At 33.6% G+C, this 22,251-nt stretch overlaps 1 protein-coding gene across 4 annotated transcripts in view; it reads left to right on the forward strand.

The window, feature by feature from the left end:
- The window catches only part of IKZF2 (IKAROS family zinc finger 2 (Helios)), a 149,169-nt gene that overhangs the window by 524 nt on the left and 126,394 nt on the right, over window positions 1-22,251 (forward strand). For 2 of the 4 annotated variants that reach the window (XM_004674328.2, XM_004674327.2), the window contains exons 1-2: window positions 3,063-3,105; window positions 3,899-4,003. In XM_004674328.2, coding sequence (XP_004674385.1) covers window positions 3,072-3,105; window positions 3,899-4,003 — 139 coding nt within the window. In that variant the 5' untranslated portion in view covers window positions 3,063-3,071. Of the gene's footprint in view, window positions 1-57; window positions 255-1,455; window positions 1,560-3,056; window positions 3,106-3,898; window positions 4,004-22,251 lie in introns of those variants that run through there. The other 2 variants (XM_004674326.1, XM_004674325.2) reach the window with 2 other exon arrangements.

Genomic DNA, 22,251 nt, shown 5'->3' on the forward strand with positions numbered 1-22,251 from the left:
GATGTGCTTCGGCTCCGGCGGATCGGTTTCTCGGGGTTTGACCAGCTGTCCCGGGCTAACCCTGCTCCTCGCTGAAGATGGAGGAAGTAAAAACAGGATTACCCTTAGCTACAGATCCACTGCCTTAGTTTCCACCACCAACTGCAGTGCACAAACACACGTTAGGCACAGGAAAGAAAGAAAGAGAGAGGACACATTAACTGTAAACACAAACAAAAGGGTGATGGGATTATTTTACTGCATGCACTGCTGAGGTAAATCTCCGCTTGGCTTTTGCGTGATGAAGAACAGCTCTTGTTTTATTTGTCTTCTGATTCATAGATTTTATATATATATAAATATGTGTATCTGCTTTGCAAAGGGGGGAGTGTTTTCAAAGTTAAGTGTAATTATGTAGCATCTCGTTTTGCACTGTGATGTGATCAAATGACTTGTTGCTGTTAACCCGTAATAATATAATATAATAACAATAATAATAGAGATATTTTTTTCTGCGAGGAATGGATTGTGGTTATGATTAGGGTAATGATTTCTGTAAAGGACGCTCAGGGAATCGGGTTAAAGATGCTGTCCTCTGCCTTAATTTATCGTCCCCTTCTGGTAATCTGTTTCTGGGATGTTAATCGATTAATCAGTTCTCATCTCTATAGCTGTCATGGATATGGACTTGTTTTGCTTTGTTTTAACTTGAATTCCAAGAAAGATTGGGGTAGCCTGGAATAAATTGCAGTTGTCCAGATAGAACAGACCCTGTTGGAATTGGGGAAAAAAAACAAACAAACCCCAAAGCTGCTATGACACATGTAAAAAGGCAGCAGTTAAATCACTTTGACAGGTTCTAGTATGGGCGCAAGAGATGGAATTAAGATTTAATTTCTTTCTTTCTTTTTTTTTCTTTTGCCAAGGGCCAAAAACAGTCCTGTGAAGTTGGCCTAGGCTCCTTGTTGGGTTCTGCCTGACTGTCCCTCCCCTCTTACCTCCCCCCCCCCTTCCCCTTTTCTTTCAGTTTTCTTGTCTTAGCTTTTGGTCGGTTCTTAAGGAACCGGTGGATCAAGTTTTTTCTCTTCTTGTTAATCGCATTGCTGTAGCACTGACTGACCTCTCTCTCTCTTTTTTTCCTCTTTCCTGAAAGTACGTGGTGCCATTCCTGAGTGACTTTTCCTACTAGACCATCCCAAAGGGACGAGGGGGAGGGGTTGAAGGAGGAGGAGAGGAGGAGGAGGAGGAGGAGGAGGAGGAGGAGGAGGGGGGTGTTCCTTCTCTCTCATTTCTTGGTTTTGTTTATCAGCCGATCTGTTTGCTGGATTTGGGCTCGGAATGACCCACCTGTAAAGTGCTTTTCCTTCCTCCTCGCCTTGAACTCTGCAGGGGGCTTGGCTTGAGGGGACTAGGGAGGGAAAGAGAGAAGGGGGAAACACAAAAAACTTCTTTCTTTCTTTCTCCGTTTATCTTCAGCCCGACATTGTCACCTCCTCTTTGAGGGGTTAGAAGAAGCTGAGATCTCCCGACAGAGCTGGAAATGGTGATGAATCTTTTTTAATCAAAGGACAATTTCTTTTGTATGTACATTTCGTTTCTCTTTCTCCTTTTCTTTTTCTCCTTGTCTGAGGGTTTATAACCATTTCATTGATGGGGCAGACTTCTTTCGCTTCTCTCTGACGTTTCTTTCTTTTTAATATGTGTGTGTTAAATGTGTACATTTTTAAAGAGATAAACTCAATTGCAAAATATCCGAAGAAACTGTTCCCCTTTTAAACTTTACAGATGCCTTTCTTTAGAACCTTATGTAATCACAATTTGAAATAATTTGATAACAGTACAGCAGGTTGAAATTTAAGTGCTGTGTGGTGACTGAGTTGGGAATTTGATCTGATTATTCCATAAAGAAAGAAAAGTTTTTTTGGGGGGGGGGTAAGGAGGGTGGTGGTGAAGAAGGGGAGGGGAGTGAGAAGGGAAGTGGTTTTGGAGACAAGAAGTGAAGCTGCCTGTTTTCCAGTAAGTAATGGAGAAATTCCAGGAGCCAGGGCTAAATATACTTGGCGATCAATACAGAAATGGCTCATTGTGAATAATTTAGCTGCTGGTGCAGTGAGAGTTTTGAAACTAAAGGCAAAAAGGACCAGGGCCAAAGGAAAAAAAAATAAGTAAAAATCTCCTCAGGACATGTCAATTCTCTCAACTTTTTCCTTCAAAGAATACAGTTAGCTTATCGATCTTTTCATTTTGTGAAATCAAAGCTAGGGGGTGTCATCTCCTACAATTTACTTTTGTTTCTGAGAATTAAGTTCTTGTTTTGTGTCATTGGTGCATGGAAATAATTTCCCAAACTTTAAAAAAGTAATTGTCTTCCTCACCACCACAACAGAGAACTTTATGAAATTTTCAAAATCAAAATGTATTAGTAGACTTGGCATTTATAGCCAACCATGGTCTGGCAGCAAATTAAGGTTCCATTGAACAGGTGCTTACCCAGAACTTGGGGTAGGCTAAAATGTCAATACAAGTCAGGGAGTTGGGTAACTGCTGCTGAAACCTTTGAGACTCACTTGGGCACTAAGTTTTTTGTTTTGTTTTGTTTTCTTATGTTTGTTTGTCCTCCCCCCTTCCCTATTAGAACATGATGAACCAACTTGCAACAATTGTGAATAGGGCTATCTGTACACTAGGGAAGTCCTCAAACTGCAATGTGATTGTGGGAAGAAGTGAATGGTAAAATACTTAAATCCTGGAGGCATAACCCCCCAGTATATGCTTTTTTTTTTTTTTGCTTGAAAGCAAGTAAATTCTAATTAAAAAGTGCCATTCCTTTCTTACTACAGCCCATCTTACAGCACACTTATCTCTTCTATCCTATCTCCAGTAGGAATCAGATCATTTGCAGAAAGAGTTCAGTGACTTGCAAATGAGCACATGCAGTACACTGTAGTATGTTCCTTGGGCACAGGTTGCAGCAGCAGCAACATGGGCTGCTGCTTGGAGCTTCAAATAAGTTAAGCATTTAATGGCAAATCCTGAAAGGAATCATTGTGTTAAGGCTATAATCTTTTACTTTGCAGCACTGCACTTTGACTATGGAAACAGAGGCTATTGATGGCTATATAACGTGTAAGTATTCTTACTCATTAATTTGTTATTGGTAGTAAAATTGTTTTTGTATTCCCTGTATTATACTGCCTTAATTACAAGTTTTATCAAGAATCAGGTATTTTCTCCTCTGTTCACAAGTTCACCTTTAAATGAGTTTAAGGCAGTAACAGCACAGAAGTGAAGAAGGAAATAGAGAAATATACTTACTATATTAAGGATAATATTTAATTAATTTAATTAATTGGCAGATCAACACTTTCTTACTAGATATTAAAAATTTACTTTGCTTAGATATATGTCTACTGATCTGGTGAGTACTAAATATTTACTACTCTGTAACCTAATTTTCAAACAGCATGATAGAGAATTAGTTTCCTTAAATTAGATAATTTTTGAGGCAATTAACTCTCCTTTCAAATATCCAACTCTTGATAGTGAGCATTTTGGAAAATGCTGCTTATAAATATGATATACTTAATAATTAAATTTAATGGTAAAGGGAAACATTTTTTTTCAACTAAAACATACCTTAGAAATCAACTGTCCCAGCTTCCCTTATTTTACAGTTATGACTATTGTAATAATGAAAGTTTGAAATTTTTTTTATTGTGGACTGGTTGTGACTTTTCATCATTTCATTCATTTACTCTTTATTTCTAAATGATATTTCCTTATCGTTTCTTTTAAGGGAAAAATGTATTACATTAAAATTTCAACGCAATGCATTCCACTGCATGTATGAAGCAAAGTTGGTAATTAGATTTTATGTGACAGTGAACAGAGACCAAAAGATTTTATTTTGTGAAAGCAGGTGACAATGAGCTTTCACCTGAAAGGGAGCACTCCAATATGGCAATTGACCTCACCTCAAGCACACCCAATGGACAGCATGCCTCACCAAGTCACATGACAAGCAGTAAGTCTTCATTTTATGTTTTTTTTTTTTTCTATTTCTCTAGTGACAGACTTGAATTTGTTAGGTCTGTGGGGTCCTCTCACATTGTGGTGTAGCTGCTGCTATAGATTTTGCTAAAGAAAGAACAACACAGATTTATTCCTGCTCATTCTAGTACCATAAAACATGAGCCTGCTTACTAGTCTGAACTATCCCAAGGTGGCATTTGGGAGCTGGTGCTTACCTGTATCAGGTAAGAAATGTTAGGCTTTGCTGGTTATTGTTTTGACTTGCCAGGTTTATGACTAGATGTGTTGTTGTTGTTGGATGAAAAATATGAAAACATGTCACTTCCAAAGGACTCTTCATAGTAAAAAAAAAATGAAATAATTTTATATTGCCTTGGTACAAAGCGAGTTCATCAGTGGTGGTATTGCAGTGTGACTTGAGCTTTATTTTTTTTGACATGTGAAAGTTTTTCCTTCAAAGCATTGGAAGTGAAATATAATTGAAAAAAATTATGGAGCTGATTTACATCCATTTCTCTAACAAAGTGAAAGAAAGCCTTTTGTTTCTTACTATCCAAAAAAAAAAAAAAAAAAGAAAATTTGGAAGGTGGTTTTAAACTTGTAGGGACAGATAGTTCTGGATACTATTGTTGATAAAGAACTACTAATTAATGTAGAAATCATTGTTTTTCTTTTTTTAATAAAAGAGCATTTTACATATAGTCAGTGATAGAAGACAAATACTTTTAGAGTATATTTTGTTTCCTTTGAATGATAATGTCTTACTGGCTTCAGACTTAGTATCTAAACGTAATTTGAAATCTTGTGTTTTCATTATAATTTTTGTATGTGTTATATTGTATAGAAAGGATATCCGAGTATGTGTAAATATAACTGAATTTAAAAGTTTTCTATTTGAGTGATATGTGAAGGAAAGACCTTTTACTTTTTTCCATAATACTTAATGACAACAATAAACCCCAAGTCATACTGTATAATGAACATATTCTTTGGTTAATGCTGATTATCTGGAGAGAACAATTTTCCCTTACACTTTACTTTTATAATTTGTATAAAGATTACTGTAAAGCTATTAACTTTGCAGTAGAAAAAAACTTACAAAAAATTATGAGCAAAAGTATATAGAGTACTATTAAATAAATTTTTCAATTCATTCAGTTTTTTTAAGTGAATTCATTAAGTGAATTTTTCAATTTAAGTGATTTTAGTTATTGATTTGAAATTTTCTGGAACTATGTGAATTTTTTAAAAAATGTTTTCTCTTTATTAGTGAGAAGTAGTTCCTAGGTAGATTTTATTCTAGAAGCAGTCCTTGAAATTCCTTTATCAGGTAGAAAGAATTAATAGTGAAAGTGTGTATATTAAATTATAGTACTAATTCTTACATTGTATCTTGTAGTATTAATTTATTTTTTGCTAGTTGGCTATTGATTTGATAAAAGTTATACTACAGTTGCAATGTAAGCAGTATGCTTTTTATGTTTCAGCATTTAATGTTTGGGAATAGTTTTTTTTTTTTCCAGCTAATTTGTCTATAATCACCTAAGGAGTAAAGATAAATTGATATCTATTTTCTGGTAGATATTTAGCTCTTTAGGCTTAGAAACATGGGGTAAATAGTAGTAGTTAGTCATGGACTTTTTAACTGCCATTCCCAAGCCCTTCGTAAATAGCAGGAAAATGTTTGTTAATTGGTTAATTGGCTCTTTTATCTGTGATTTTGATTCTGGTTTTGTAAGTACTCACTTCAGAAAGGCTGTTCACCTCTTTATTTTAAATAAACAGTGAGGAGTATAGGCATAATCAATTTGAACAAATAAGAACTGTGGTTTGACATTTGAGCTCCTCACACCCAATAATAGTAAAATGATGTTTGGTAAAGTTTTTTTTTTTTTTTTGACTTATTAGCCCATGGCAGTTCCATGTAAGTGCAGTTTTTGGCTAAGCTGCATGTGTTTTCGTCTTCTTTTCCAAAGAGTTGCAGGTTAAATATGTTGGCTTTCACTTCAGAGCTGTCTGTTGCATCCTTTATGTAGCCTCTATTTACAGTATCTAGGTTACCCACTTAGGTGTTAGATGGAGAAGATACCCATTTTTCCTCTCTGAGATCTAAGAGAATATCAGCATTTCAGATTGCCAGAACAAATAGTGGGAGAGAAGGACTCTGGTCTATTAACTAGACCACAAAACCTAGAACTTGTCACTCAGTTATTCTGTGATTCGGGATAATGAGTGTGTGTTTGTGTGTGTAGGTGTGTGTGTTCATATATTTAGGTCCAGTCATATCATTGTGTCCTGGAACACTGGTTTTTCGAAATCACTTTACATGTATTTTTTGCTCTATCAAATGCAGATAACATTTATTTTCTGCATTGTTTTATATTTTCAAATGTACTTCCCGAAGGGCTATTGCTTCTAAAAACAGAATTGTGGTTTTTATTGAAAGTAGGAAAGCCAAAAGTAAATGTGAAAACCTGATGATAGAATGAGATAGGCTTCAGTTGCCTCGAAGAGAGGACACAAGCACTCTCCTGTGAGAGGGGGAAAAAGTATTTTTAAAAAGTTTAGGGAAAAAATGAAAACCTTTGATTTTATCAGATACCTAATATTCTCGCAGTAAAGCATCAGTGAGTTTCTTTTGACTTTAGGAAAGTGGTCAGTTTTACTTTGAGATCCTAGTCATTTGTTTAGGTAATTTGATAACTATTCTAAGATGAAGAGTATCTGTACAATTTGCTGCCAGCTATTGTATAAAAAAATAGTGACAGCAGCTATCATTATTTGACAGGGCTAGAAGAGAGCATTGATGATTAGGGAGAGAACTAAAAATGTTACAATGCCTGACAGCTTTTGGCTTTCAAATTCAGCATGTAAGATAATCTTAAAAAGACATAGTAAGCAGTGTAAGTGATCTTCACATGTTATAATGACTACTTCCTATGATTTAGAACAAATTCTGCTAGAAAAGTTTAGACTTTTTCTTATAGACTAAGGCCCTCTTTGATAAGGAGATGAGTATTGTTGCCTGAGATCATTAGTGTACATATTGAGTTTGCTGACAGTCTTCGGTGTCAGAGATGACAGTATATTCCTTGATGGCTACTGGAAATACACAGTGTTAAGTGATTTTAAAAATAGAATCTGGAAGTTAAGAATCTGAGACAGACAACTCAGACAGAACAATATAAAAATAATCCATATTGTGTTTCGGCCCATCAGATGAGACTTTCTTATTCCTTCTGTTTCTGGGTTAGCTCATTTCCAATTCTTGAATAGTTGCTTCAATATCACTTTCAAACTGTTCCATACATGCTGCTGGTTATTTTGAGGTTTAAAATTTGAAGGTTGAAAAATTGTGGTTAATTTTATTGTTCCTTACTTTTCAAGTGCTAATAAGTAAGTTTTCTTTGGAGATAGTTAAATAGTATAAATTTTGTTACTATTACTTTAAAACCCTTATGCGATCAACTTCTTGGTCAATACAGTTTATCAGTGAGGTTGATAGCCAGGTGGCATGCATGGAATTGGAAGAAGTAGTAATTCTAGTTTTACAAGACTCTGTCCAATAATCAGGTCAGGGAATCTAGTTTATTCTTTTCAGAGTGCTTCACATTCATTTTTTTTTTCTTAGCTAGTTTCCCTTTTTAGAACCTAGTGAAGCTGGTGTATAAATTTCCATTTTATCTGTGGAAATGGAGATTTTAAGAAAAAAGTTGGCCTCTTCAGTCCCTTAGCAGAAGGAGGAAGTATTCAAGATCGGGACATAAAACTAATATTACTTTGTGGTTTAGTTAGATCACTAGACACTCTTTATAATATCACTATTACAGAGTGCCTGCTATGGCTAATTCTGACCTGTGTTTTAGTGAAAAAGTATTAGTACAGGAGGAGAAGAGGGTCATTATGCGGGAGGAGTGATATCAGGTAATCTTAGTAAGCAGATGCCCTAATACACTTTCAAGAATATAGCTTATATTATAGGACTCACCAGCTTTCTGAGTTGTCGTCTGTAGCTGGTTTGGCAGTCACCCTTGGTTGGGTTTCCGTGGGACACACCTTAATGTAACACCAGATGGACTTGATGCAAAACTCACTCTATTTTGAACTGAAATGCTTAGGTTGGTGTATATGCCCAACATACCTTACATTTAGTTTTTACTTGTTAGGCAATCTTTTTATTTGAGTTGATTATCTTATAGGTCTCAAAGCTAAGCATGAGCCTACCTACCAAAAAGAAATAAAAAGTAAACTATAAGAACTATGTATATGCAGGGAATTCATAGCAACAATACATAATTTTTTCCATTACACTGCATTCCCATTCCCTATCTTTTTAGGCGACTTCATATTAAGGTCTGTCTTTGAGAAATAAAGACTTACTATAGAAGTATTATCCATATTGCACCTGTCTTTGTCCAAATCTGTCTTCCCCACTGAAAGTATATATTTTTTTTTTAAAAAAAAAGAGTAGCATGATTGGTTAGTTTTCCTTCAATCTGGAAGGAATTGAGATCTCTGGGTCCCCTGCTCTTCTCTCCTAAATTTGAATATTGAAATATTTTTAATATTCTAATGTTCTAAATGATAAATAGCCACATCATAGTCCTCCAGTGAGGTAGACTGTGTTGTTTGTCTTTGCTTTCTTTCAGTATAGATATATATAGGTTTATGTCAAACATATATATTGTCTTTTTCTTTTGTGAATTAATCAAGACTAACACTGTCTCTGCTCTGAAATAGGTAAGGGATAACTAGGAACCATTTGCCTTTTTACAAATATGGTAATCACCACGAGAACACAAGAAAGAAGGGGAGTGATTTAGAGTACCTGTAGGATGTGTATCACGATGCTAGATGCAACCATGTTATTTCACTCCGTCTCCACAACTCTGGGAAGCAATTAGTTGCTCCATTTTCTAATACAGAAAACTGAGGCTCTACACAATGGATTGTAAATGGTTAAAAATTTAGGCATTGAAGATAAACAGATTTATGTTAGAATTCCTGTTTTGCCACTGACTTGCTATATGACCTAAGGCATGTTACTTCATGACTCTGAGTTCCAATTTCCTTATCTGTAGAATGGGGTAAGCAGTACCTACCTCAGTGGGCTTTTGTGAAGTTTAAATGAGGCAATATGTGCAAAATGTTTAGCACAGTTTCTGGCACATGCTAATGTCTAATAAATAAAGTTTGTAGTTATCACTCAGAGCAATCAGGTTACTATTTCCTTCACCCATGATTCATAAGAGAGGGAGCTTGTGTTCAAATCCAGATCTGTTTGAAATTTATGACTATTGCTTTTTTCCTCTTACTACATAGGTCCATGTAACAGAGACAGGGATTTCTAATAATTTAGGGATAACATTTAAAGAAAAAACTCTCTATCATTTAAAGCATACATGAAGTTTTGGTTAAGAAAGTTTGTTTTGTCTATATGTTAAATTTTATCTTTATTGGGTTTCAGTATTCCTGAATATAATCTTACGTTTTAGGTTGTATGTAAGGAAAATCATTGCTGACTGCTGGTTCTCCAAAGACAGAAGTCATTAAAAATGAAAATAGAAAGGGTCCTCTTTCTTGAATAACCTACTCACATTTAGAATCAATTCTTTATTAGAGAGTACATACCTAAAATATCACTTTGTTTGACACTTCTCATAGTACCATACATTCTCCTTTGATGATACCTAATCATACCTAATTGTTGCTAATTGCTTATCTTGGGGTTAACAGTGTAGGTATGTAAAATTTGAAGTAAGTGTAAAATGTAATTATCAGTTTTGGAATGTTGCTCTGTCTTTCTAGCTAATTTAACACGTATTTCTAGAGTATATTTTCTGTGCGAGGTATAACTTGAACTCAGAGGCAATAGTCCACTGTCCTTGTCCTTTAGAAGCTCACCCTCTTGTTTGAAAGGTATTTGAATAGGACCTTATACTATGTTAAACTGAATGTTCTCATTATTATGGGGAGTGAAGGGAGGGTGGAGTTCTGGAAGACTTCTTAGAGAAACTGCTTGAGCTGAGATTTATTAAATGTCTAGGATTTAGGAGAGAAGTGGAGCCATTTTTAGTAAATGTGCCCACATTGGGAGTTGAGAAATAACATGATATGATTGGGGTAATAAAGCAGATTGGTATTTCTAGACTGTGAAGTTGAATGTTAGGCTTTTGTGAGGCCAGAGATGACTCTGGAGAATTAATCAGGACAATATTTAGGATATCTTGTATAAAAGGAAACTTGTGTTTCATTTCAAAGCAACCAAGGGTTTCAACAAGCAGATGACTTCAGTGTTTTTATTGATGTGGATCACACTGGCTGCAGTATGGGAAAAATAGTGGATGGGAATCAGTCTAGAAGCAGGGTCTTTGTTATAGTTGGTAGCATGATTGGTTGAGAAATTGTAAGAACTAGTTGTAGTAAAAATAAAAAGGAAGAGAATTAGGGAAATTGTCAGTAGTTTAGGCTTGGATAGTAAAGTTAGGAGATAAAGAGTTTCTTGATGATGATTCCTAGATTACTGGATAGATGGCAGTTGAGATCCATCAGAGAAGATAGGGAATATTGGAGCAGGTGTTCAGGAAAAGATTTAGTTTGGTTTAATTCCGATATAGAGAGTTGGAAGCACCTGTAGAATTTGGGCGTGGCTAAGCAACCAGGCAGGTGGATAGATTAGACTGAAGTGTGAATTTTCCTAAGTAGTGAAATCTAATATGTAGCTTAGGTTTGGTTACTTTGCTTCTATATTACTTTAACAATAGTTTAGTGTTTCTTAAAAATTCTTCCCTCAGTAATTCTCACCATTGATCAGTGACCTTTTTTCTCCAATTGCCCCATTAAATCAAAATTCTTTATTGAAATGTATGAGCATGCTTTTTAATGAACTCTCGTTATTTAATGTAGTCTTTTTATGCTAGTCTTAGAAGTAGGATTAGTTGATGTGATTGACTCACTGATTTTTTCACACAACATGCCTTCTCTTTAAATTTTTTGATACATTTAGTATTATAACATTTATTGTTATATATATTTTAAAACATCATAAGGCTGAGTTGTCCATATAATCCAGTGCCACTATGAAATTGCCTTTATTCTATAATGTATTTATTTATAAGTAAATGTAGAATTAAAAACTATAAGGTATGATTGGTTAGCTAAATACTGATCAGCTCTGATACATTAATAATCAAATAATTTAATACTCTTATACAAAGTTTTTTGAAAATGTTGAGCTACAGATATTTATGTAATATGTTTCTGTTTGAAGATTAGTTATTTTGAAGTTCATAATATTGTGGCCCTTGGAGTAAAAAAATAGAGGGAAAAATGCGGTGTATTATTATTAGACCATTTCACCATAAATATATAAATTGATTTCTCAGGGAAACTGGAATTCCAGATTAATGTTGATGATGGAAATATTTCATCTGGAATTTCCTGAACATGGAGATTCGGAATGCTCTCAATAGATACTTTTATCTTTCAGTGATTGATCTAGCCAACATTTGTAAAACACTTTGTTTCCTGCTGATGTTAGGACACAAAGTGATGTTAAGGATTTTTTGTTGTTGTTGTATAGAAGGGTGTTAATTCTCATGGTCTAAATAAATTCATTTTCTGGAGGGAGAGAATATTGATAATCCTGTTGGACTTAGAAGCAAGTAAGTGGACATATCATGATGTATATCTGTTTTACTTGGATGAATTGCTTCTCACCTTTTACTGTGAGGTTCTTCAAAAGTGTATAAATTTGAAGGTGGCACATGAAACAGATGAAAGTACAACCAGCTTTAGAGATAGGTTCTCAGAGAATAACATCCCCAAGAAATGTTTTATAATGCAAGATTTGGTTTTCTGCCTTGCAAGTTCTGAAACTTGATTTGTGGTACACTTAAAGTGAATCCCTAAGCACACTTAGGGTTGACTCACAAACAGATTTACCAAATTGATATTGAAAATCACAATGCCAATTTATATCTATGCCTGGATTAAAAACAAAACAAACAACACCCTTCCTTCTGCCCACCAGCCAACTAAGGTAAAATCTGTATCACTTCAGTTAGCTTGACCAGATCATTTTGTTCTTGTGAATTGACCTATGTGGGTAATCAGCAGAGGTCATTTGGTGAGCAAGGAATCCGAACAAAGGGAGTTAGTTATATAATTCAAATGTTTAATTTCGTCAGACTAAAGGAGCCTAATATATTCAGCATTACAATAGAGATAGAGTTGCCATTTGGATCATTATGGCTGAAGTCCTTTGTCCATATCCTTCGCCTTGAATGGACATGATTTAGTTTCCCTAGATACAGAGTTAGCCAAAATACTTCTGAGAGCCATTTTCTCTCCTCAGCTTCCTTGGATAAATTCCCCAGATTCCATCTTTAATTTATATTAATGCATTTAATTAGGTTGTAACCAATTCTTGCTGGATCCATTCATTTTCTTTAATGTAATTATATCTTTCTGGTTTAGATATGTTAAATGTTGATTGTATATCTTAACTCTATGAAAAACCAATCTGTTAATACCAACTATTATGACCACAAATGCAAACTTTCATTCATAGAATTATTGATGGGCAATGCAACCAACAGTTTAAGAGGACTTAATACCTCTTTTAGATAAAGAAGGAAAATGGCACTGTCATCTGAAAAAAAACAAACAAAAAAAACAAAAACTCTGGATTTACTTGGTGACATTAGAAGAGCCTCTATTAGTTTATAGAAAAGTGCAACCATTATACCAGTTTTGTGCAGTTATTGAGTTAGTCCGATCACTGAAATAGATTTTTTAAAAGCATACAACTTTATTTGAATACATTGTATACCTTGAATATAAAGGAATGGTGATTCTCCAGATGTAACTATTTGATGAAGATGACCGTGTTTTTATCTGTCTTTTCATCCCCAGTATATATCTTTCTGGGTCATTGTAGGAGTCTGGGACTTATGTATTGAATTAAGGACGTACTTAACAATTGATATATTCTAGGTGTGTATATGCTTCTGACCTATTTGAGAAATTTAGAAATTTGATTTGTTAGGTGTTGAAGTAATTCTGATATCCTCATTTACATGTGATTTTTCTTTGTTTGGCTATGTATTTATTTTAACTATTTTAATGTGGAAAAGATTTTTGTGACCTACAGATCACCCCCCCACAAGATAACCTCTAAAATTATAAATAGCTCTTAAATTTTTGATTCTGTACAATCATGTTCAGTGGAATCCAAGTTAATACAAGTGTTTCTGTGAGTATTTTATATCATCTTCATCATCTTCATTACTAATGTCTTTAGATAGTACATTTAAACTTTATAGATTGAATCCATCGTTATAATTTTAAAACTAGTTCTCTATCACTTCTTTAGAACTGCTTTTAGTAGCATGTACAACATGAAATGCTTCAATTAACTTTTCTTATGCACTCCAGATATTTTGAGGAGCATATAATTAATCAGTGTAAAGTCACGTTCTAATAAATTAACATTCTGGGTGTCTACACCTTTGACATTTTTGTCATTGCTCTCTTATTATTATGGAAGCTGTCGTTTTCCTTATACCTGATTATATCAGCTCTACCTTTTTCTTACTGACATCAATATAGAGGACTTAGTCATATTTTGAAGTGCTAGGGCACTCCACTATTCTGTTTCATTTAAATTTACTTTAAGAATTTCTCGTTTGACTTCCTAAGAGGCATAACTTCTAAAACTATAAAAAACAGATTCTGTTATAGTCGTTATTTTACAGATCCTCCTTTAGTTTTTGTTGTTTAATACATACACATTCTAACAAGAAATATTTACTTGTAGAAATACATTTCTTATGTAAAGTATGCCCTATAAGTCTTTTAATCACACATAATGTCAATACCTTTTTTATTCAGGTAGTCTGACATAAATTGTCTTATTTTGTGTAGGTATGTTACCTTTGTTAACTTTTTAACTGAAAAATAGCTTTTCTACATACCTTTTAGGACTTAAGATATATGTTTAACTTGTGATTGAAATAGGTCTATTTATGGCTATTAGAAATGATTGATTTGATAATACATACATCATGGATAGCTTAGAAATTAGATTACTGAAGAAATTTTGGGCATTGAAAATAGGTAATATTCAGTCATTTTAAGTACTACTTTAAAATTAAAAAAGTCTTCTAAAACTATTTTAAAAATTAAAATTGATTATATATAGGTGAATATTTACAAAATATTTCCAAGCAATAATAGATTTTGTTGAACTCAGTAAGAACTAGAAAAAGAAATATGAGATATTTCTGAGTCTCCAAGTATGAGCTTCATATCACTGTCCATCTAAACCATGGCAAATGAATATCCTAAAGATAGTTTTTGGATTTATTCTTTTGGAAACAAAAATAAACAAACAAAAAATACTCCCTACCTCCTTAAAAGACACAATTTAAAGTAAACAACTTTTTGTAAGGCTGTTTACATAATTTTTTAAAAATAAACTTGAGCAATATTAGTTGGTCCCACAGTTTGAGTACAATAGCTAGTGACAAATTTGAAGAGTGATTTCCCCCCCCCGCGAACCAAAGAAGATAGAGTTAATTCTGTACAACTGTATATACATAAAAGTACCATTTATGTTTTCAAAGCCCATGTGTTTTGTGTGTGTGTGTGTGTGTGAGTGAAAGAGAGAGAGAGAGAGAAAGAATTATAAGGATAAGAAAGAAAAAAGCACACTGTAAATACAGTTCACTTTGGGGGTTTGTGATAGTAAATTACATTTTATTGTTTATTCTAAATCATTCTGAATTATTTGGATCTTTTACAGAAGATCTTTTACTGTGTATTAAAATAGAAAAACTAATTCGGTCAGCCATCCTTGCAAAGAGTAAGGTACGGATATTTTCTACTAGAGTGCTGATATTAGCTCTGATCACACAGCTATAACCTTGAATTATCAGTGATTTTATAGATGCATGAAAATGGAATATTATTGTAGGCAGTAAATATTGAGATAAAGGGTATTCTCATATTCAAATGCTTTTTACTAAAAACTTATTGAATATTAGTTTAGATTTAGTAGGAATATAAGGTATTTTGTTAATTGCTGTAATATAGTAAAATTGCCAGATAAAGTTATATTTTGAATTTTTTATGAATGATATGTAATGAGATGCTATATAGTAAACAACTTACATATAACTGTACTTCTGGCAATGATAAGGAAACATTGAAATAGCATGCATAGCATTATGCCAAAAGAAATCCGAATATACTTAAGTTAAACTTAGATTTTCTGTTCCATCTTGTATATGAAAATCAATTCTACCTATAAAAAAGAGCCTTAGTATCTTTTTGATGTTCATCAATTTAAAACTCAACTGAAGGTTGTTAATGTTTTATGTTAGCAAGTTAGCTGTACTATGTTGCTAATGGGAGTAGGACTTGTGAAAATGACTTAAGGCACATGATAGGAAGAGTAGAGGTGTGATATGTAGAGAACTAGATGAGTTATCTGAGAACAAAGAATAAAATGTTGAATCCAGAAGTGAGCATAAGCTACAAAACGCACTAGATTTAGTAGCTAGAGTAGAGAGAAATAAGGACAAATGAAAAATAGGACCTAACCCATTTTTCTTCTTTTGTAAAGCATAAATAAAGAAAATATGAATTTACACGTTAATTAAAGAAACTGCCTTCTTGAGTGATGAATGTGACAATAAGATTAGAATGGTTTCTTGCAGAAGATAAATGATTAATAGTGAAATTCAGTAAAAAAAAAAAGTTACTTCTTTAGATATCTCAAAGCCAGGAAGAGATGGATAAGCTGATGCAGAAAATTCCTATGGGTGTCAACCTAGAAAGGTGGTCAGATTGAAGCAGTATAAAAGCAGGTGATGTCTAGAAAAGTTTGTTTACTGTCATAAAACAGTGCTGTCACTGATGCCTACCCTGAGATGATCTGGTGCATTTAACTTTTGCACAAGTGATTGTGTGATATATGCTGTGGGGGAGAAATATCAATCTGGTGCTATTCTTAAATTATCACTGATGCAATCAGTTTGCTCTTGTCCCTCAACTGTCTTTTTTATTTCCTTTAGAGGAAAAAAGGGTATTGGGGATTCAGGAAGGCCATAAGCCTGCTCAAAACAGTATACACTGTCAGCTTTCTCTCCTCCTCTTTGGAGGTAGCATTGTAGAAGGAACTTGATATTGAGCTAAGACATGGGGTTTTGTGGTCAGTTTTTGTTCTCTGATCCGTTGTTTTTTCCATCTTCCTCCTGAAGTATTTAAGACATAATCACAGAGTGTTTCAAAAGACTTTCTTGAGATCATACTTAGGCAGGGACTTAGAATTCCCAAGTTGACTTTGATCCACTGGAACCTCTTCTAAAATTAAACTTGTGATAATTTTGTACTAAAATTTTATGAGACATGTATTGATAAAGTAAAGTTTTTGCTAAGCCTATTAATAATAAAAAACAAGATTAGGATATATATTTAACATATTTAAGAAAACAAACTGATTTTAAGCCTACTAACAGCAATATATTTCATTTGAAAGATGCTTTATACTATTTGAAAACATTTTCATATACCAACAATATCCTTAGTTTTCATATAACAACAATATCCTTATTAAAATTTGAACTTAATGTTTATGTAAGCAATCTCAGAGGAATCTACTCTTTTTGGTGGTACTTAAATTAAGCATTTTGTTACTAGAAAATAAATAGAAAATAAATACCTAGTTTAAAAATTACAGAATTGAATTTTTCTGTCCCCTTCTCTCTGCAATCTAAAAAAGTGACATGTACACACACACATATATATATGTACACACACACATACACACATCTATTTTTTCTATTTATCATCTCTATCTATCTATCATCTATTTAATCAAATGTGTGGCCCTTGAAGTCTCAGTTTGTAAAATAGTACCATTAATATTTCGTTTGACAGAGGAATGTCAGGAATTAGAAATAATGTAAGTAAAGTCTCCAGAATCATTGGTACCTGGTAAGTTAACCATAATGGTAATTATCTTACTATTACATAAAAAAGCATGATGAAAGGTAAAAAAAACAAATTAACTAAGAAAATATCTCACAAACATGTTATATCAAATAGTCTTCTAGGAAGGATATGCTTTTAGTTTGCTTTTAATTAACAATAACAAAAAAAGTTAATCCAAAGCGTTGCCAATAAGAGACAAGATAGCTGCCATCACTGATATTTTTGCTCTCTCCGAGTACTGTCAGATAGACTAAAAGTCCTTGTTCAAAAATAAATGTGTGTTTAGATATGAAGCAATTATTAATTCCATTGTATTCAAATCAATTACTAAAGAAATGAAACTAAAATTACCTAATTAAAGTTGATCACAAATAAACCTGCTCTGTTTGTGATGAATATAATTGAAATGGTAATTATGCAGTAGTAGCTCATTTCATTTGAAACTGGCAGTTCAGAAGATGCATTTGGTGGGAGAACTTGCCTGCCCTGTATGCCTCCTTTTCTAAAACAGATCACTGTCTGTTTTAGCAGGGACTTGTTTACTAGATGTGCTGGTGACTGAATTCCCAGTATGGTTCTGAAATTCAATGCATTTTCATACTCGTGGGGCTGTGTGTCTGACATTATAACACATCTCTCTGTTGCTTGTCTGGAATTCTCAGAACTGTTTATCAGAGTCCAGTAATATCCATTTCCCCCCTTTTACCTATAAAGTATTGCAGAGAAAGTGGATATTCTTTTTAAAAGCCTTTATAGCAAAGTACATATTACTCATTGGTTCTTTGGTTTAAAGGTGAGAAGTCTTTGTAAGTCCCAGTTTTGGTTTTTATGTCTGAAGTCTAGCTTTTTTTGGGTCAGGGTTATTATTGATAAAGTTATAGTGCAATTTGGAAAAGCATTGATCTTTTTTGATTGAAGGGTAAATTTTTTCTCCAAAATTTTGGGAGCCTTTATCACTTCCTATCTTATTTTACTGTTATTCAATTACATGTGTACATTTTACTTTCCTGTATGACTGTAATCTCCTTGAGGGCAGACAAAATGGCTTTATCTTCAATTTGTGTAGCCTTTGGGTAGCAGTCAGCATGATTTTAGAGCTGAGCACACTTTTATTTATATATTGACTATGGTGTGTATTAACTTTCTACATTAGAGCCTGATAGATTTCAAGAAATAATCCGTAGTTCTTTTCTACAGAAGCTAGGTAGACATCTCTTACACAGATGACTATATTCTATAGATCTTTTAAAACTTATAAATCAAATGACTTTTCCTTCAAATTTACACAGATGTTTCTCAATTTAAGGTTGCCTGTTAATGGTTATGTGTATTATGAGTGATAGTGTGTTGGTTACACACACTTCAGTTCTTCAGTTATTCTTGCATATTGTTGCTCAAATTAACCCTACAGTTTGTTCACTTTAGCACTATTTGTGCTGAGATCCAGAGACCAAATCACTGATCAGGACTTTTATTCACAGGCAATTTTGAAATAAATGGTTAATACTAAGTTAGATTTTTTTTTTTAAAGATTTATTTATTTATGCAGACAGAACTGGAGTACAAGCCAGAGGTGCAGGGGCAGTGGTGGATTCACCAGAGACAGAGTGGGGAGTAGAACAGGCAGATCAATGAAGTACACTGCTGAGGGGAGCAGCGGGTGGGTCAGGAGAGGTCTGCCTCGCCATGTGGGTCTCCTCCAGGGCTGGGGATCCAACTCGCACTTCTGTGACGAGCTTGCAGTGCTGCATCCTTACCTGTTGCACCACCAGACAGGGCCCTAAGTTAGACTTTTAACTCTCTTTTCAATGCTTATTTGAGCAGAGTACTGTTAGAGGAAAAGCTTCCAAGTACTAGGAAGCTTCATAGGGCTTTTTAGATTGGGATCATACTATAAATAGATTTTACAAAAGACTTTAAAATGTGTATGAAGAACCATGATTTGATAACTTATCAATTAAAGAGATTGCAATTCACCCTAAGACTTTTTGCTAATTTGTTGGTAAGGAGTTTGAAGTGAGAGGTATTGGTAACAGTTTATAATTTCAAAGTTATTTTTACTATTATTTATATTTAATTAGTTAGAATATTTCTAATCTCCATGATCTAATATCTTTCAAAATATAACCTGTCCATTTAGCAGACACACATGAAAGTGGGGTATAATATTGCTACTTTTTCTCTTACCCAGTGACTATATTCCTAAAATTATTTAAAAATCTATGGTGTCACATAACTCTACCTTGAAATTTACAATGCTCATGCTAGACTGGGATGCCAGATCTCAGGGTTTTTTTTTTTTTTTTTAGTGCAATTGTGATATAATGTCACATTTGTCAATTTTTTTATTATATGCTACACGGCCAGATGCACAAGCTTTACAGAAATGCCCCATTTGTATTTGAATTGTTTTTTTGAAATATTATTTAATGTGTCTGAGCAAATTTAGATAAGCAATCACCTGGTTTTAAAAATATTTGCTTGTATTCATTCCTATAGTACAAGAAAAAAGAGATGCATTTACTAGCTTAGAGAATATCAAGTCTTCTCATTGTTTACAGTGAATGTAACAAGTTATCTTTAGAAGTAAATTTTATTGTTTGTCCACCTTTAGTATTCCTGTTTTTTTTATATTATAAAAAAATTTCGCATTATTTGGAAACTTAAAAAATGTATTCAGTTGGCATATGGTTTTGTAAATTAAACCCATAATATTTAATAGGTACAGATAAGAAAGCAATGTAATTAATCCTAACTGAACTGAAAATGCTGTGTCTGAACAGTAGCAATTTAATGATAACAGGAGAAATTCGTTTTTATGTTGAAAAGAACCCTTTTGGGTAATCAATCTGTAATTCTCTGTTTGCCATTTTTTTCTTTATTGTGTGAGTGGCTGAGGTTGAATTACTGTAAAATACTTTAGCTGCTACTAAAGATATTCTTAATCCATTTAAGTGAATTGTTACCTTCTTGGGTGGCTCTTCAGGGTAGTGGCTAACTTGAGCCCTCCCCTCTGTTCCCAAACATTTGTTTTTCAAGGGTGGAGTTCATGGATAACCTGGATCTTCATATATATATTTTAGGATGATGTATCCAGATGGATACAACTCTGATGATTGATACCTACTAATTATATTTATAATAAAGCAAGTTACTGCTTTAAATTCTCTCATGCTTTGAATTTGTGTTTTTATTTCTGTTCTGCCTATGAGAGACCCTGGGCTTGTTAATTAGCATTTATTTTCAAGTTTCTATTTTTATTGTATGTTTTGACTTTCTAGATTACTGGTTCCTGAAATAAAGGAAATGATCCAGTTAGTTGAAATCAGACAGTTAAGAACTTTGAGAATCATCTACTGCCCCTAAGAGAAAGATAGGAGTGACCTTATTAGAAGGGCATATTTATTGGCTGCCATTACTCATGAAACAGAAAACGTCTATAGTAATCTTTATGTCTGTACTTACAGATCTCTCTTTCATTTGATTTCTTTAGATATTGCTGATACTCCCTCCAACTCCACATCTAGTCCATCAGAAACCATTAACTGTGCTTAGAAACAAATCCTGAATGTATGGAAGTCCTCTAAGTTTAGTCGGAGTTAACTGTCATTTCCTGCTCCTTATGTGTAAAATATTGAAGGCAGTTGTAACTAGTCTTGTCTTCAGCTCCATAATCCATTAAATAGGCAGAACTGGACTTTCTAAAATCTATATCAGACTATAAATGTCCATTGCTTTCAATGCAAAATCTTTTTATTGAAACTAGAAGAAAATTAAAATTTGTTTTCAGATCTTAAAGGATGTGGCTTCTGCCACCATCTCTCACCTCTTCTTTCTCCATTACTTTTCTTACTCATTAAAGTCTCCCAATGTTTTCTCTCTTTCTTTTCCTGGGAGGTGGCAAATTCATTCTCAGCTAAGTATCTTTCTATTTACTGTTTTTATTTTTGTTTGCTTGTTTGTTTGGAACACTCTTCCTTCCAAAGGGTGTGGAGGCTTTCTACTTTCTGATCTCAACTGTTGCCTCCTTGGAGAGGCTTTTGAGCACAGTAGGTAAAATAGCCCCTCTGAGGAGTTCTATGACATGACCCTATTTTATTGTCTTTGTTATGGTTAGTAGTATGTAAAATTATTTAATTTACTTATTTGTCTCTTTTAACAACACTCAGAAGTGTTTGGGTTACTAATAGATAGCCCCAACACCCAAAATAAGGTCAAGACACTAGTAGTTAGTTCAAAAACTGACTGAATTCCTGTCCTTTCACTTTCATAAATAGAATTCCCTGTGTGTATCTGCATGCACTTATATAGTAAGCACATTATTATATGCTGTTATACCCATACCAGTGTATTTTAGAAATCTATGGGAAGAGAGTAGAACAGTGATTTAGAAGCTTGTCTTCCAGCTCTTTGCTTGTACTCCATCCCTTACATAATATACATGTTTCTTCTTTTTATTCTTTTGTTCCATTTACAAGAAATATTGGGTACCTTTGTATGCTGGCCCATAGTTGCCCTCGTGAGCACAGCTGTTCTTTGGTGGTGAGACCCCATGGAAGTGGATAAGAGTACTACCTTTAAAATCACACAGACCTGGGTTCAAGTCTTGGCTCTTTTTCTTTTTTTTAAGGTTCAGTTTGAAGGGAATTGCTGATATTTGATTGCTTTTCAACTTAGTGACTCTGTGATCTTGGGAATGATTGTTGGATTTCTTAAATTTAGTTTCCTCATCTGTAAATAATACCTGCCATGAGGTTTAAGAAGTAAATGCAATGAGTACATAAAGCATTTAACTCATTTTCTGGTACAATTAACTTATTGTTTGTAGACAGTAAATGTTTGCATATCTACTTATTAGATATGGTTCCTAAATGTTACTTGAAATACAAGTAATGCGTACTCACTTTAAAGTTATCTTTTGTCTTATAGAATATATGTTTATTTTTCTGACTTGATTATTACCACATTAGGAATATTATTTTCCATTAAAGAACAATTAAAAAAACAAGTGTCATTTACAAATTTCATTGTTGCACAAATCTATTATGGTTTTTCACAAATCTGTTTTATAATGGTAACTTTATTTAGCCTTTCTATTTAATTTTATGTTATATTTAATAGTATTTTAATTATTGTGGTTGATTATCATGGTAATTTAATAGTCTCTAAGTACTTAGGAAAGGGAATGGCTTATAAAAACAATCAAATCTCATTTCTTGGTTCCTAGGATATATAAGATAG

Source organism: Condylura cristata, unplaced genomic scaffold, assembly GCF_000260355.1.
Source record: "Condylura cristata isolate star-nosed mole 26May11 unplaced genomic scaffold, ConCri1.0 scaffold00002, whole genome shotgun sequence".
Classification (NCBI taxonomy): domain Eukaryota; kingdom Metazoa; phylum Chordata; class Mammalia; order Eulipotyphla; family Talpidae; genus Condylura; species Condylura cristata.